Source organism: Schistocerca serialis, chromosome 1 (genome assembly GCF_023864345.2).
Source record: "Schistocerca serialis cubense isolate TAMUIC-IGC-003099 chromosome 1, iqSchSeri2.2, whole genome shotgun sequence".
Lineage (NCBI taxonomy): Eukaryota > Metazoa > Arthropoda > Insecta > Orthoptera > Acrididae > Schistocerca > Schistocerca serialis.
Window position 1 is genome coordinate 662,297,261 of NC_064638.1, and position 18,762 is coordinate 662,316,022.

General features: G+C 38.1%; 1 protein-coding gene across 1 annotated transcript in view; it reads left to right on the plus strand.

Annotated features, from left to right (window-relative positions):
* The window catches only part of LOC126479789 (5'-3' exoribonuclease 2 homolog), a 427,511-nt gene that overhangs the window by 84,648 nt on the left and 324,101 nt on the right, over positions 1-18,762 (plus strand). Inside the window, exons 7-8 of the mRNA XM_050103814.1 lie at positions 3,575-3,882; positions 10,143-10,349. Coding sequence (XP_049959771.1) covers positions 3,575-3,882; positions 10,143-10,349 — 515 coding nt within the window. The remainder of the gene's footprint in view (positions 1-3,574; positions 3,883-10,142; positions 10,350-18,762) is intronic.

The following is an 18,762-nucleotide window of genomic DNA, read 5'->3' on the forward strand; positions in this document are numbered from 1 at the left end:
AAATCTGCAGTAAATGTTAATTCTGCTACAAATTGCAATTATAGTCTACCATATGGAGCTAAGTTTTTTGTTTACAATAGAACTGTAACAACTTATAAAAATACTCTCCATGAGCACTGATACATTTTTCCAGTCTTTGAAACCACTCCAAAAATGTTTCTGCCCCAACTTCTTTAGCGAAGTTCATTAGAGCCCAGTTGTATTCTACAGTAGCCTTTTCAACAGATGAAAACAGCTGCCCACATGAAAAAAAGCTACCCACAAAATCTTTTCTTTTTCTTTGGGGGCTGGGAAGAAGTTACACAGACCCAGATCAGGTGAATATGATGAGTACAGGAACACTTGGACTACTTCCTTCTCTACTTGTTCAGACACCTGTGTAAGCTGAGGTTTTATGGCTCATATTGGTTGAGAAAGATGGTTCCTCAACTGGAAAGCACCATACAGAAGACTGCCTCTTCATTTTGGGGTCATAATTGTGCATCCATGCTTCATCATCTGTGATGACATGCCCTTTGTCAAATTTTTTGAGCATAAAATGTCACCAATCCATTTCTGTAAGTTTTTGCACTTCTGTCACGGAATGTGACAACCAATGGGCACATCTTTTGGTTAGCCTAATTGATGGTGAACAAAGGTGTGCACCAGATTTGATTCAATATGCAGTGCATAAAATTTGAAATCAGGATAATCTTTGCTCATTTTCCTCACAGCTTCAATGTTTTCTTGGGCCACACCCATTGTGCGGTGACTGGATGAGGTTCATCTTCGAAAGGCTCCTGCCCACTTGAAAATTCGTGAAACCAATTTCTAACTGTCGCTTTAAAAGAGGCAGATAACCAAAAACATGTAGCAGAGAAGGCTGGAGTTCTTCATTCTTCTGCATTTAACTTCTTTTCTTACTCATAATATATCATTACACAAAAATTGTGGCACGATAGATCTGTCTTGCACTGTGTCCGACTCGGCACTGTCATCATCCCCACTCACTATTGACGGCATGGTTTGAAATCCAGGAGTGGTGGAACTGTTGTGCACATGCTCTAAGGGTGAAAAAACAATGCTCGTTCAAAGTGAAATAATCTCATTGTGAGGCTTAAGAGCTGCTAAACTTTTGGCACAGCTCTGGTGTGCAGTACATACATCCTATACCTCCCACTCTTTGGACATGTAGCATAATCTAAACTGTTTGCTTTCACCTCACATAGATGGCAGTTACCTTTTGATGATTGTGTTGCTGGTTCAGAATTACGAACTTTTTTGTGTGATTGGTTTCTTCTCGGTGTACGGTGCTAACGAAATCATCACAGTTGTATTTCGTGTGTTATGTTTATGTGATTGTGTTAGATTATTCAATTATGTGTTTAAAAAATGGACTGTTGTAGTTGTTTGCACTGAGGGGAGAAAAGTCATGGGATACTGCCTAATATCCTGTCAGACCTGCATAGTGCAGCAACTCGGCATAGCATGGACTCACCAAGTCATTGGTCGTTCCCTGCAGAAATACTGAGCCGTGCTGCCTTTGTAGCCACCCATAATTGTGAGAGTGATGTCGGTGCAGGATTTTGTGCACGAACTGACTTCTTGATTATGTCCCATAAATGTTCGATGGGAGTCATGCTGGGCAATCTGGGTGTACAGATCATTTGCTTGAATTGTTCAGAATGTTCTTAAAACCAATTGCTAACAATTGTGGCCTGGTGGTGACAAGGTGCATTGTCATTCTTAAAAATTCAGTTGTTGTTTGGGAACATGTAGTCCATGAAAGGCTGCAAATGGTCTTACAGTAGCTGTACATAACCATTTCCAGTCAATTATGAAACCACCACCATCTTGCACAGTACCTTGTTGACAACTTGGCTTTGTGGGGTCTGTGCCACATTTGAATCCTACTATCAGCTGTCACAAACTGAAAACAGAACTCATCTGACCAGGTCACGGTCTTCCAGTCATCTAGGGTCCAACACAAATGGTCATGAGCCCAGGAAAGGCACTGCAGGTGATGTAGTGCTGTAGGCAAAGGCTCTTACATTGGTCGTTCGTCTGCCGCTATAGCCCATTAACACCAAATTTCCCCCACTGCCCTAATGAATACATTTGTTGTTCATCCCACATTGATTTATGGGGTTATTTCACACAGTGCTGCTTGTTTGTTGGCAGTCATTAAGTGAAGGCCGTTGGCTACTGCATTGTCCGTGATGAGAGATAATGCCTGAAATTTTGTATTCTTGGCACATTCTTGACACTGTATATCTTGTAATATTGAATTTCCTAAAGATTTCTGAAATGGAATGTCCCATGTGTCTAGCTCCAACTACCATTCCTCGTTCAAAGTATGTTAATTCCCATTGTGTGGCCTTAATCATGTTCAGAACTTTTTCACATGAATAACCTGAGTACAAATGACAGCTCTGCCAATGTACTGCCCTTTTATACCTTGTGTATGTGACACTACACCATCTGTGAATGTGCATATTGCCCTCCGATGGCCCTTGTCACCTCAGTCTGTTTTCTTTAGTGTCTATATGTTATCAGGAATTTGTACACATTCAGTTTTTTAACACTGTTTTTCACATCACCCCATAAAATTATACACTTCCTGCTGTTGTTTAGTGCAAGATGAACCACAGCACTACCTTTCATACTTTGTCTCAAGTGCTATATACCAGATAAATTTCTGAAATAACCAATTACCAAATTTTTTATGCAGTAATGATGGTTTCAGGCACTGTATTATGCAAACATATCTGATTATTTAACAGTCACTTTTTATCGTATGTAGTTACATGTACTGGAAAGGATAGTTGCTACTCACCATATAGTGGAGGTGTTGAGCTGCAGAAAGGCACAACAAAAAGACTGTCAGAAAGTTTGCTTTTGGCCAGTAAGGCCTTTGTCAACAGTAGACAACATACGTACATGCAAACATGTAAATGCAAGTCTCTCACACAGTCTGTGTGTGTGGTGTTTTTTTTTTTTTTTTTTGACAAAGGCCTTGATGGCCGAAAGCTAACTTTCTGATAGTCTTTTTGCTGTGTTCTGTGAGTCAGCATCTCTGCTATATGGTTAGTAGCAACTATCTTTTTCATTATATTGTTACATTCTGTCCTGGATATTCCATTTTTTGATTTTGTAGTTACATACACCTGTGTTTTCCCTTTAAACTGTTCAGTTTTCACTCTGCTGCTTTGATTTCCCATTCAGTATCAATAAAATGTTGATTATTTTTGTGTAAAATAGAGATAGAAAGGCTGGCCAGGACTTAAAATTATGAATATGAAAGTCCAGTTCTGCTGATAAACATTTAAAAATGAAAAGACTATTCATAGCTTTTCAAACTATTGCTTAATTCCTCATGGAGGAAACATAGATAAATTGAGGAGATTGGGAAAGGAGAGGTAGGTCACTCAGAACTCGGGATGAGAGAGATGCACTTTTTTATATAATGCATTCTTATCACAGTTTATGCATCCCTGCACTATTGTTACATGTGATTTTAAATAATTAAACTTTAGACCTCACTGTACATAATAATAAATATTTGAATGTTACATTGTAATGCCTCTTTTTGTAGGTCACGAGATGAAAGACTGTCAGGGACTGGAAAGGGAACTTGCAGATGGTGAAGTAGAGCCTGCATTTTCTGCTGAAGTGGAGTTCATATTTGTGCGTTTGAGCATCTTGCGGGAATACCTGCAACGTGAGCTGGAGATGCCTGGTCTTCCATTTCCGTATGATTTTGAGCGTGCTGTAGATGATTGGGTCTTCATGTGTTTTTTTGTGGGAAATGATTTTCTTCCTCATCTACCTTCACTTGAGATCCGTGAGAATGCTATTGACCGTCTAGTTAATTTGTACAAGAAAGCAGTGTATAAAACTGGGGTAAGTATTTATCATGTATTTATATAATGCAAGGAATGGTGTAGTAAAGGTTAACGATAGTTCATTTAAGCTTTGAAGTAATGCACTAATAATAAAGATATTTCTTACAAAAATTGTAATGGTGTTGGTGTTGTTGGTGGTGGTGGTATGTGAACATTAGCCCTGTTGTAATATTGGACACAAGTGTTATTGCAAAACAGACTGTGAAGAGCCTACAGGATCTAAAACTTCACACTGTTGGCAACTACAGAAGGCAGTTGTCTGGAACACCTGCAGATTATTTTGTTGACTTCTTGAAGAACATAGTTAACTTGCTGATAACTTTTGATTTAAACTATTGTCAATAGTGTTTAAAATGAGAGAGCAAATAAATTATGTAAAGAGATACAGGTCTTACCAATTTGAAGGGTTGTTTGAACACTTGAATACTTTTCAGGCACAGTCCTATTGAAGGTAGTGTACTGTTGCATTCCTCCTTCCTTTGAAGTAACTTACTCATTTAATTATAAATGACGAAGTGATAGGTGACATCTAAAGATTCGAGGACTAATGGGGATCAATCCCAAGACCTGTGGATCCATATTCTGACACTTAATCACTCATTCACCAAGCCACACATTGAGGAAATGAGGATGAAATAGTATAAATTTTCTACTCCACAGCAGAATATGTGATATAACTGAATGTAATAATGTGAAGACCTCGGCCGTAACAATGTTCAGGGACAAGTTTGTTGTTTGAGAAATAATGCATAAAGTTTCAACAAAATCTCATAAATAAAATATTTCAAGTACACAACGTGTTTTTTCTTTCATATAGTCATTCCATGAAGTTTTGGGATTGCAACTGCATGACGACGTCCTGCCAGGATATTTCAGCTGCCAACCATTCATCCATCTTCAGGTGAATGTTTTACACTGGAGGTTGCTGGTTCACATTGCTAACTTTATACCAGAAATTGGTGCGGAGGTGCATACAAAAGATTTTCCACCAAACGTATTTCCACCGATTCCTTAATAATTGAATGCCAGAAGTATCTTGTGAAGGCCAAGATTTCTGTGGCAGAATAGACTACGTGATGTCCTATGGAAATACAGTGCTTGGCTATGACTGACTGGGCTGTGTGTGATGATCATGTCAGTGCACCTTTCACACACTGTGCATGTTGCTCGATCAATATATACTTTGTCTCTTTGGTACAGTATTCTATAGATTCTAGCTATCTACAGTCCCGGATCACCCTTTGCTGAACCAAGAAGAGCACAGATCTCTGCAGGTTTCCTTAGGAATCTGCCTAATTGGCCAAAACATTGTTTGCATATGGGAAGTTATGAAGATTTTATGGCTCTGTTCTGCTAGAATTTTATGGTCTTCCAAAGATTCACAAAGGTGTTGCATTACCCCTATTGTGAGGAATATCAGTGTTCTGATGTATGACTTAGCTAGACATTTAGCATCTGTACCGAGACCTATTGTGGGGAATTGCTTTCACCATATTTGCAACTCTGATGACCTTTTAAATAGACTGAAATCACTTGGACTCAATAAGACTGACTTATTAGTAAGCATCGATGTTCTCTCTCTCTCTCTCTCTCTCTCTCTCTCTCTCTCTCTCTCTGCGCGCCCCCTTCCCCCCCTCTCTCCCTCTCTCTCTCTCTCTCTCTCTCTCTCTCTCTCTCTCTCTCTCTCTGCGCGCCCCCTTCCCTCCCTCTCTCTCTCTCTCTCTCTCTCTCTGCGCGCCCCCTTCCCTCTCTCTCTCTCTCTCTCTCTCTCTCTGCGCGCCTCCTTCCCTCTCTCTCTCTCTCTCTCTCTGCGCGCCCCCTTCCCTCCCTCTCTCTCTCTCTGCGCGCCCCCTTCCCTCCCTCCCTCTCTCTCTCTGCCGCGCCCCCTTCCCTCCCTCCCTCCCTCCCTCTCTCTCTCTCTCTCTCTCTCTCTGCGTGCCCCCTTCCCTCCCTCCCTCCCTCCCTCCCTCTCTCTCTCTCTCTCTCTCTCTCTCTCTCTCTCTCTCTCTGCGCGCCCCCTTCCCTCTCTCTCTCTCTCTCTCTCTCTCTCTCTCTCTCTCTGCACGCACCCCCCCCTCCTCTCTCTCTCTCTCTCTCTCTCTCTCTCTCTCTCTGCGCGCACCCCCCCTCCTCTCTCTCTGCGCGCCCCCGCCTCTCTCTCTCTCTGTCTCTCTCTCTGCGCACCCCCGCCTCTCTCTCTCTCTCTCTCTCTCTCTCTCTCTCTCTCTCTCTCTCTCTGCGCGCTCCCGCCTCTCTCTCTCTCTCTCTCTCTGCGCGCTCCCGCCTCTCTCTCTCTCTCTCTGCGCGCTCCCGCCTCTCTCTCTCTCTCTGCGCGCTCCCGCCTCTCTCTCTCTCTCTCTCTCTCTCTCTCTCTGCGCGCTCCCGCCTCTCTCTCTCTCTCTCTCTCTCTCTCTCTCTCTGCGCGCTCCCCGCCTCTCTCTCTCTCTCTCTCTGCGCGCTCCCGCCTCTCTCTCTCTCTCTCTCTCTCTCTCTCTCTGCGCGCCCCCGCCTCTCTCTCTATCTCTCTGCGCGTCCTCGCCTCTCTCTCTATCTCTCTGCGCACCCTCGCCTCTCTCTCTATCTCTCTGCGCACCCTCGCCTCTCTCTCTATCTCTCTGCGCGCCCCCTCGCCTCACCTCTCTCTCTGCGTGCCCTCGCTTCACCTCTCTCTCTGCGCGCCCTCGCCTCACCTCTCTCTCTGCCCCCCCCCCCCTCTCTCTCTCTCTCTCGGCGCCCCCCCCCCCTCTCTCTCTCTCTCTCGGCGCCCCCCCCTCTCTCTCTCTCTCTCGGCGCCCCCCCCCCCCCCCTCTCTCTCTCTCTCTCTCTCTGCGCGCCCGCCCCCTCTCTCTCTCTGCGCCCCCCCCCCCTCTCTCTCTCTCTCTCTCTCTCTCTCTCTCTCTCTCTCTCTGTGCCCCCCTCCAATGTCTCTGCCTCCCCCCCCCCCCCCCCACACTACCCCTCTATCGCTTTTTGCAGCCCAGTAAGTGAGCCATGAGAATTGTATTTTCACAGGACATTCCATAATTATTCTGCCACGGAAATCGTGAGCTCAACAAGATTCTTCTGGGATTCAATTATCAAGGAATTATTTGGTGGAAGATCTTACTAATTGTTATGGTGGCTTTCAACGGGATAAGGTGTGGGACTGGGTGAATTCTTTAATGTCTTCAGAAAGAAACCATTTTATGACTAATTACACATCGAGCAGCAGTTAATTTTACATCTGAATTTTAACTTTGTGATCCGCAGTCTGACAGTGCGCATATGGTACACCATTATACATGCACCTGCTCATCGTAGGGGGTAGATTAATATTCGGAGATGGTGAGAACCTCGGTAGAGATCACTCACGTAGCGACTGCCTTTGCACATGTGTTTCCACACCAGTTTCTGAATGGCTGAATGGTGGTTAGCGAAAATATTGTGGCAAGAAGTTGTCATCATCCAGTTGCAATCCCAAAACTTCATGAAATGCTCATTGCGACTGAAAATTTTTAAGACTAATGTTATGTCATTGGTTTTAAGTGTCTCTACAGTGATGACGTATTTTTAAAATGGTAAATTGTACCCAACATTTTATTCATAGAATTCTTCAGTGGGTACTTGTTTCCTTGCAAACTGATTGAACTTAACAGGTTAGCATTGACTTACCACTGCTTACTTGCCGGAACAATAAACAAAACATTACTGTGAAATCCTCAAAAATCCAAACTGAAAAGGTCTGAATGGTTTGTTTTTATACTAAGATTTAGATTAACAAGTTTTGCAGTAATAAAGTATAACAGCCTAAGAGATTAATATATGATTCAGTACAGTATAAAATTAATTTTAGCTAGCACGTAAAAAATGTTAAGGACGGTTTGTAACACTATACCATCATCCTCTCATGTAAATTCATATAAATTATGGTGAGGGACACAACAATGTTTATTTGCTTAAATAAATATTCACATTTACATGATTAGCAACAACTTATGAAGCGCGGTCGCTTATGCAGAAATCCCAATGAAGTTGCCATTAAAAAGAATATTAGAGCTGCCATCTCTCAGCTTATTGTGGAACTATGAACTAATATTATCCTTTTCACTGCAAATTTTGTACACACACACACACACACACACACACACACACACACACACACACACACACACACACACAAACTGTGGCAATCTATCATTATTATTGAGATAAAATTAAGATGAAAATTGTAGTATTGTTGTGTTAAATTGTTTATATCTTTAATGTTTATAGATAAATACTTATTTTCAAAAAGGTACTTCATTAGGAGAAAAAATACACATTATTAGATTAGTAAAACTTCAGAGAGTAGCACACTTTGAAACAAAAGTTCAAACATAAAAGTGCATAAAATTTTACACAAATATATCTAGTATAAGTTTGTCATGTTTTGCACATGCAATATGCCTTCTTATTTGATATTCCTAGGTTTAGCGAGATAAAGAGGCACTCTGATCGGTGTAAGTGATTATCACCATCAGCCAATCTTCTTCCACAATGGCCCTCCGTTTGTGGTCGGTAGTGAATCTCTAGAAACTCCTTGATGAGTTTCTTCTGAAAATCGTATATATCATTGCCTTTCTTTGATTTTTAGTGATGCAATTTGCAATAAAAGGTAGATTACACTTTGTACACCTTGATAAAAGAGTGTTCTTTTTCTAACATGTTTTTGCAGCATGTTGTTGATCATTTGCTAATATCATAAATCATACACAACTGACTATACCACTGTATAGTAAGTAACTAAAGACAGATGTACATATTTCGTCCTACTGTGACACAAATATTAGCCCTTGCAATCAAACATTGTATTGTCTGAATGTATGTCTAAAGATAAAAATTATATTAGAGTGAAGTATGAGCATGGTGCCTCAGATGTCATTAAAATTGACTGGGTGACCATTTATTGAGATAATTGTGTGAACAATGCTATTGTTGACTGAAAATAAAACTAGCCGTGTGCCATAGCTTGTATGGTTAATTTGTTACTAGGCATTTCCCTGTCAGTTCTGTATGCCTGTTTTTTTGGGATTTATACATTCATTTACAATGGAGTATCTTCTGCTTATTTGTATATGGCACATTTCTTCAACATTTTCCCAGTTTTTGTTAGGAGCTGTATAACCCTCACAAGGTCAATGGTTATCTTTTTTCTCAATCCACAAATACTGTAGTGATAGCGTAATTTTAATTTTATAGTTCATTTTGTTTTGAAAGCAAAATGTTTACAAATGCAGGATGTCATAAAAAATTATATCACATACAGATATTGCATATTGAAGATTCTTGTTACAAAGTAAACTGGAAAACATAAAAATACCCAAGAAACTGAGACCATATTCATAAGCAGAATGATAATCTGTTAGTGTGCAGTCTCTGTTATGAAATAAAAAGTTTGTTGTACTTTATATACTAAGATTGTCAGATGTAAGGCAACTGTGTGTATTTATGGATAGTTCTGTGATTGACATTGTGGAGGGCATAAATTATGAGGTGAGAGTTGTGGTAAAAAGTATACTGTCACATAAAAGCAGAAAATTATGTGGAGGGTGGTGGTGAATAGGAACTTAGCGAAGCACAATGAAATACTAGGTTCTGTCTCCATAAATTTACCAACTAGTAAAGCAAGAATCATATTGATTTGATGGTGTTTAAGATTGTATGGGAATACAGTTTTGATTAAAAGAAGCACCTGAAACAGCTATGGTTTCATGCTCATTTAGTGACAATAATCATGTTTATATTCTTATTATATCCATTCTGTGACATGATATAATACATCTGAAATCACTGTTACACTGCCTTTGCTAATTGATACGGTGACAGTGATTGCATTGTTTTATGGTATTAAAAAAATATTCAGTACAAAATAACTGGTACAATATATGTGAATTATGAATTAATATGGTTTTTTAAAAATAATAGGTAGTTTTTACCAAGCATTATTGTACAAGTAGAGGTGTAAACGTAAATGATGTAATGATTTAGTTATTTTTAATGTTTTCTAGAAATCATTTTACAACAGTATAAAAACATTTGAATTTTACCATTTCCTCTCCATTTGTTATTTGTTGAACCGCTTTTTAATGTGTTTGCATTCTTCCAAATCATAAATTGTGTTAGCATTCTTCCAAATCATAAATTGTGTTAGTATTTTTTCATCAGTGCATTAACATACACAATGTTTTTGTCTGTTTTGTGGTTATAAGAAATCTCAGTTTATGGTGTAAAACTTTGCAGGGTTTTCTGACTGACAGTGGTAATGTAAACCTTGATCGGGTGCAGCTAATCATGTCTGATCTTGGAGAAGTAGAAGATGAAATTTTCAAGAGCAGACAGGAAAAAGAAGTTCGATTTAAAGAACGAAACAAGGCACAAAGGAAGAGGCAGAAACTACTTAGAGATTTTAAACCAGCATGGACACCTGTTGGACAGTATGCACCCACAGTAAGGCTAATTTCTTTTCTGTATGTGTTGCTCTTTTATTAGGAAGTTCCAACTTGTATATACTTAATTGATGGGACTTGAATTCCAAGGAGATGGAATAGCTAGACAGTTCTGACCTGAAGAAGGAGGAAAAAGTCCTAAAAGCTAAGATTGCAAAATTCTATTTTAAGTGTTTATAACGACAGTACATTGAATTGGACCTCCTGAAAGTAAGTACAGGGCCTCTGGTCTCCTTGTCGTAATTAGTTTTCTGAAATAAATTGTTCAATAGATGTGACATTTATGTTAATAGCAATGTAATAAGTTTGATTTTTTGGTAAAATAGCAAACAGATGTTATTCCTGTATCTTTTCATGTAATCTGCGGTACTGTGTTGTATTTCAGTATATGAACCTGTATAAATCTGAAAGTATTTTGGAATATTGAACTGCACAGAACTGCCACATATAACAACATTGACATAAATGTAACAATTACCCCTAAGTGTTCCTCCTTTTCCTTCATTCAGGAGCTATTTTCTTTCTCCCTGGAGACTAAAAAGTTCCACGAGATTTAGACAGCATCAGCAGAGTATTTAAAACTGGCAGTGTAATTTAATGATCTGTCTGCATCTTTGAAAATACTCGATAAGTTATAGTAAAATATATTATTTAGGCTAAAAAGAATAACGTCACTCAGCAACACAGATAATGCGACCCATTATTAAATAATTAGCTTTAGAGTGATCCTTTACCCACATAAATTAATAGTGTCATAGGCAGTTAAATTTAAATTTTTTGCTGAATCTTTGAATCTTTGATAAGCATTCTTACTAGATTTATCTTTAATTTTACCACACTGGCTCCAGGGCAGTTAAATCTTTGCGTAGTAGTGTTGTGAGAGTGCGTGTCCGGTGTGATGTTATTCTGCATCTGTGTTTATCTACTGGGGGAAATAGGCATTGAAACTTAGATTGAAGAGCTTATATTTCCACAGTGGTGGTCTCAAGTTTTAATGCATCCTGTTATCAAAATGTTGTAATATTGTCCAGATAGATGGCAGCATAAATGTCATAGATGATTTGTACATGAAGATAAGGTGTTTTGTTTCAAAGTGTGTCAAGCGAATCAATAATATCCCGTTCATGCAACAAACAAGCACCAAAGTTCTCGAACACAAAATATGGAAAAGTAAAAAGGGTTTCTCAGTTTAAATACTTGGGGAAATCATACAAGAAAACAGCCTGGGAAAATCTGCAAACGAAGTTCGCTGTCAAAAAATGGCAACTGCATTCAGATTAACCCAAAATATTTATAATAAAAAATCACTTTCTAAATTCAGTAAACTTAGGCTTTAGAGCACTGTAATCAAACTTGAATGTCTTTATGGAGCAGAAACTTTAATTTTAAATAGAAAGAGTGGTATTTGAGAAATTCAAAAGAAAGAAAGAAGGATAATTAGGAAAACATTAAGCCCCAAAATTACTGATGGAGGAACTTACAGGTTGAGAAGTAATAAGGAAATAGAAGAATACACAGACGTACATGGTGACATGAGAAAACAAAGACTTAAATTTTATGGGCGCATTAAAAGAATGGTACCCTCTAGGTCGACAAAACAAATAGTAGAATTCTATGAAAACAGAAGTAAGGCCAAAACCGAGCCTATTGAAAGGATCACTGTGATTAAGGAGGATCTTAAAGTAGCTGGTATAACTCAGTCAGATGTTACAGATAGAAAAACATTCAGATAAAAAATATTTGATTGGAAAATTGGTCAGAGGGAAATTAGAAAACAGACTGGAACACTGTGGTCTGATGAGAAAAAGGAGACTTCATTCTGAAAGGATGAAACAAATTTGGACGCAAAGGAAGGCCAGCCACAAGAGCGACATTGATTGATTGTACCTTGCGTAGTCTTATTGGGCCATATGTGAATAATAATAATAATAATAATTAATAATAATAATAATAATAATAATAACATCTCATCAGTATGCTCCTGTCTGAAGTACTTTTCCCTGTAAAACTTTCATTAACTGCAACTTCACATAAAACTTTGAGGAGAACTGTAAAATATTTCTCATTTAAAGTGGCCTTTCCTGCATAAAATGCGCTGTATTCCACTGGTGGAAACCTGGGTCTGTAACTTATTAGGCAGATGCCCTGAACACTAAGCCATGTGTACACAGTGATTATTGCAGCTGCACAGAGTACCCTCCTGTCAGACCCAAATTCTCAGTTTACTCATATGGTACTAATGTAGTGCCCCTTGTCCATTATCTTTATTACTCAGGGCATTTAGCCAATTCCCATAAGAATTTGTGTCTTGTGTGTGTGTGTGTGTGTGTGTTTTCTATCTCCGATGAAGGCCTTGTTGGCTGAATCCTCATTTCCTGACAGGCTTTGTTGTGCCTATCTGTGACTCAGCATCTCCGCTGTATGGAGAGTAGCAACTGTTCTTTTGTGTCTATTCTGTCAGAAGTATCCTGAGTTGAACTTTTACATGAATTGGCAAAATGCCACAAGTAATGAGGATAATGGGCATGGGACTTACGTTAGTGTTGTGTGGATGAGTTGAGAATTTGGGTCTGACGGGAGGTGTGCTAGGGTAATCCGTGCAACTACAATTACCACTGCGTTTGGATGGCTTAGTGGTCAGAGAATTTGGCAAGCAAGCAGGAGACCTGGGTTCGAATTCCAGTCTGTCACAAATTATCAGCTTTCCCCATTGATCTCAATCAGTGCTGCCTCACTACCAATGTCTGTAATTCCTTGGTGTCTTGTTTCATAATGGCTACTGTATTGAAATGGTGTCTGTTCTTTCGGACATGTCCAGACAGTATATAATAAGAAAGCTCTTTCTGTAGCCAAGAAATTGGAAATGATAGGAAACTGTGATGAAACCAATATACTTTCAGAAAAGGATTTGTGCAGTCTCTTGGGATACCATGTCTAACTTTGCACCACATAGTTGGCAAATGGAAAGAACTCGAAAAAATTGCTAGAGAAGGGCAACAAATTACCAGAATGTGAAGACTGGGGCATGTGCTGAGTTGTAAGATGTTTTACTGTAGTGGCTATACCAAGCTAGGGATGTGTCAGACCTTCTAAGTGGATCAATAATTCAAGCATAGGTTCTAGAAATTTGGAAGGAAGATGAAAATGGAAAATGTTACTGTGGCCATGGGTTGGCTTGATAGTTTAAGGGATGTGCAGAAAATGGTTGCCAAACAATTGGAGTGGCCGAATCCATGAATGGAGAAAATGGTTCTGCCTGGAATGTTGATGGTTAAATACGAAAAGTGTGATAGATTTAATGCATAAAAAATTTTGACTGTTTTCCGAACTCTTGCCGAAAAAGTCTTAAGTTGTACTGGGTGATCGTCCTCACTCACATCAATGTTGCAGAGAAATGGAAGTTGCTCATCATTGGTAAAGCCGCATATCACTGTTGCTTTAGAAATGTTTGTAAACTGCAATGTTTGGTGACTAAGCTGGATGGCAACCTGCATGGTTGTGCTTCTTACAGATAAATGTGCTGCCGACCTGAAAAATGTTTTGCTGCAAAATATTGGACTTGCTTCCCTTCCTTCACTACAACCATTTATCAAAGACTTACAAAAAAATAAGAAAACAGTCCCACTGAGAGTGCCTTATTCAACATTATCTACCACACAATGTACCAGACTCTGCAAAGCAATTCATTATCGTGGGTGCACACAGTTTTATTTCAGTTGTGTGGAATACAGTGGAACCTCAAGTTGTCAGAAACAGTTTCCAGAAAGCCAGAATTTTTGGGATGAGTTTATCAATCTCTTGAAATTAATGGGGAAATGCTTTTGTAGTCCACGCAATTGACAGGATTAAATTTCGTGTAGACATGTGGAGTGGCAAATGTCAATGTTGACATTCCTGAACATGAATAATTTTAGCCGATCTATGATAAAGTCATTGATGTACACTTTTAAGACTATCAGTTGATTGTAATATTAAGACATCTCAGATGCTGGATGTACAGGAGATAATCAAAAGTTGAAGCAGGGTTGGAATACCAATTATATGTTGTCCCTTTAAAACACAGAGTTCAGAAGACAATCTGATTTGCAGATACTTCGTTGCAGGAAATGGTGACTCACATGTTTTCACTGTTAGTTTGAATGTCAGCAGCCTAAAGGAACCTGTTTTATGACTCTTTGAAACTTAGTAATTATCTATGCTACAAACAGCTTCTGTGGTACAGTTTTTTAAATTGTTTTTATCTGAATAGAATAGAATATTTTTATTAGCCTTTCAGTATTTTTCATACAATTGGCTTCGTCAAAGTTTACAGAGGGTTTTAGTTTCAGTACGATATTCAAATAGTTACAGAAAGGGGAGAAAAGGAACTAAAGACCTTTTCTTCGGCATTATGTAAAACAATGTTTTATACAATAATTAAATACACGCATAAGAAAAGAATCACAGTAAATAACTAGCTTATATAATATCAAAACATTTTCTTCATAACTTAGGTAAAACTTATATTTTGATGATTAGTTTCTAAGAATACTTCAGTTGTATAGAATTCATTGTTTTTCAGCCAGGTTTGCAATGTATTCTTATATTTATTTAGTGGTACTGTACGAGCTGAGCATGGTAACTTATTGAAAATTTTTAAACTTAAGTACTTATAGTTATTATGGACTACAGCAAGTCTTGTGGAAGGCAAGTCCATGAGGTGACTGTTTCTTGTACTGTGTGCATGCACATCACATCTGGTGTTCAGTTTTTTCAGATCTTCTCTGGCATATATTAAACAGTTATATATGTACATGCTTGGCACTGTCATTACGCCAAGAGATTTAAAATAATTTCTGCAGGACTCTCTGGGTGCTAACCCTTCCATGCACCTGATTGCTTTCTTCTGCCATCTGAAAATACATTCAGCCCCTGGGGAGTTACCCCAAAGCAATATACCATATTGCAGTTGGGAATGAAAAAAAGCATAGTATGAGTGGAGTAGCAATTGCTTGCTCACACTGTTTCTTAATTTATACAATAAGAAAAGTACTCATGCTAGTTTACTACATAGATAATTGGTGTGTCCTTCCCATGAGAGCTTTTGGTCTATGATTAGTCCAAGTAATTCACTGTTTTGTTTTCATTTTTAGTTACTTTGAGATTAAATATTATTTCTTCTGTTTTTGTTTGAGTTATGCACAGCTGGTTAGCCTGACACCAGTAATTAGCCATTTGCATCATTTCTCTATTTTTGTCCAGTAGGCTCTGTAAGTTCTCTCCTGTACTTATTAATGTCATATCGTCAGCATATAGTATGTTCTTACACGGTATGTAATTCGAGAAGTCATTAACATAGACAATGAACAGCAAAGGTCCAAGAACAGAGCCTTGGGGTATTCCTCTTTCTATAGGGAGTATTTCTGACCTCTGCTTATTTGCATATACAAGTTGTAACCTATTTCTTATATAAGATTTGAATAGACAGTGTGTATCATCTTCAATGCCATAGTATTTTAACTTTTTGATGAATATGTCATGTGTCACCGAGTCAAATGCTTTACTTAGGTCAATAAGTGTTCCAGACATTGATACCCTTTTTTCATACCATTCATAAACATTGCTCACCAAAGCTTCTACTACTTTTACAGTTGATGGGTGTGACCTGAAGCCAAACTGTTGTTCATTTAAAATTTTGTTGGTTTCAAAATACCTGTATATCTGCTTATGCACACAATTTTCTACTAACTTGGATATGATTGGTACTATTGAAATGGGTCTGTAGTTATTTGGGAGCTTTCTTTCGCCTTTTTTATACACAGGCAATGTAACTGTGAGCTTAAGACAGTCGGGAAATATTCCTTCATCAAGTACTCTGTTTGATAGTGAGAGAAGTGGCATTTTAATTTCTTTTGCTGTACATTTTATGATGAGATTACTGAGTCCATAATAGTCTTCTGTTTTGGAATTACTTAATTTGTTTATTGACTTATGAATATCATTTAATGTGATTCGGGTCTAAGTGAACTTCTCACTTCTTGTCTGTTTTGCCCAAGTGAGCAATGCTTCTGCATCAGAGGGAGAATTGATGGGTGGGGTGGTGACGCTATTTACAAAATATTCATTGAGAATATTGCAGTCAATAGGGATACTCCTTTCTTTATGGGTATTATTAATTTCCATTTTAATGACAGTTCAGGCAGATTTACATTTATTTTTAGAATTTAAAATATATACGTCATTTGCACAGCATTTAGCATTTTTTATTTCTAATCTGTAAAGATTTCTCATTTTAGTGTAATTTTCCTTGTCCCTATCACTGTTATGAGATTTGTCTTTCATAATCATCAGTAGTATTCTGAGTTTGTTAAGTTGTGGGGTGTACCACTTGTTAGTATTTTATTGCTTATGAGTAATATTACTCTGGTACCTTTTGGTTACCAAGGGGCATGTCATTTCTACTATATGCTTGATCTCTGTCAGGAAAATGGAAAAACATTTATTAATCGTTTTCTTGTTATCCATTACATCAGTCCAATCCATTTCTTTTAACTCTATCATTTTGTTTACATTGGACTCACCTAGAATTCTATATGTCACTTCTCTCTCTAAGCTGACTTTTCTATTTTAAGCCATAGACCTGCATGATCTGATATTCCTAATTATATTACATCATATTGTATAGAGTCTCTTTGTACATTGCTAATTATGTTATCAAGGTATGCGTTCAGTCAGTTTAATGACTTCAGAGTGTTAATCATATGAATTAAATTTTTTCTCTGCCCTTATATCTTTGTTAATATCACCTACAATTACAATTCTATGCTGTTTATATTTTGACAACAGCAATATTAAAGTATTAATTTTTTCTATAAATACTATCTCATCAGAGCCTGGGATTCGATAAATTGAGACAATTACAGTTTTCTGATCGTGCATTACCACACCAGCTACTTCTATTGTAGCTTCACGGCATATTCTACTAAGGTCTATAACTGAGTAATGCAATTCAAGGTTACTTTTGACATATATTGAGACCCCACCATGTGTAATACTTTTTCTGCAGTAGCTTGTAACTAACGAATATCCAAGAGGAACACACAAGTCTATTTCAGTGTCTTTCATCCAGTGTTCATTGATGCATAGAACACTGCAGTTGATTTTATCGAGCCAGTATTGCAATTCATTGATTTTACACCTAAGAGATTGTACATTTATATGAAGGAGGAGGAAACTGTCACTGCTATATAATGGTATTCTACTTTCACAGAACCTTCTGTATTCATTTATTTTTGCTACATGATCTAGGGTTGCACGATTATCTGAATGAATTAGACTGCTGCAGTTTCCACTTACTTCATCTGTAATGTCGTTTTCTCTAAAAGAGACGGTGTACAGTCATGCTCTGTGGGACTGTCTTTTAAGACAAGGCTGCTGCGTGCTCGTATTTCATTTACAACTTTATCTCCTGACACAAAAATGTTTTCCCATGGTAATTTAGATGCTCACCATGTTCAGTGTGCAAATTTCTTTCAAGTCTGCTAATATCCACTACATTGCATTTAGCATAAATGGAACATAGTTGTTGATTTTAATATTTGTTTTACAAATCTCTTTGTTAACACATGAATTATAGATCAAGTCATGTGTATGAGGTATCGTCACAACAATAGTGTTTTCCATCTTACTTACATCTAAAAAAATTTTCAAACCTGTTATACTCTTTTTGGCTTCATTATGTGCTACATCATTTGCAGAAACTGATGGCTCAAGAATCCCCCTGCACCTCAGTTCATAGGATGTTAGAAAAAGGCCTGTGTGGAAAGCAATTACCCCGTCGTGTTCATACAATCAATTTAATTTTGCAGAAAGCGGTTGTTAACAAGACATGGTCTTTATTTTGATTATTTCTGTGAGGTAGTGATGGTGGTGTGATTTGCATTATAAATTATTGACAATGCAACTACAAACACTGATGTATGACACCAGCTAAGGAAATACTGTTGATACTGGTAAAGCTTACACAGTTGATGGTGATGGAAATATTGAAAGCCATTCTACATCTTCGAGAGTGTCGCGTTTGCAGTGTCTTGCATCAAAGCAATGAACACTTCATATGAACTGTTGTTAATACTGTACGTAAAAATTCCTGATGGTGTATGAATATTTGTTGGAATAAGTTACTGAAGTCACTTTTCTGAAAGTGCCTGCATTTTCACAAAAAAATTGGAAGATATAAAAATATGGTAATAGTTACAAAAACTTATTTAGAGGAAGAGAAAGACAAAGGAAACCACTTATGCTACCCATCATATGAGCTCAGAATGTTTCGCTTAATTGGCTGCACATACAGAACCATCCCATTGACTTCATTCCTTTGTGGTAAAATATGCTGTTTATGTGACTCCTGTTGTTAACCTATGTAAGTGATCTTC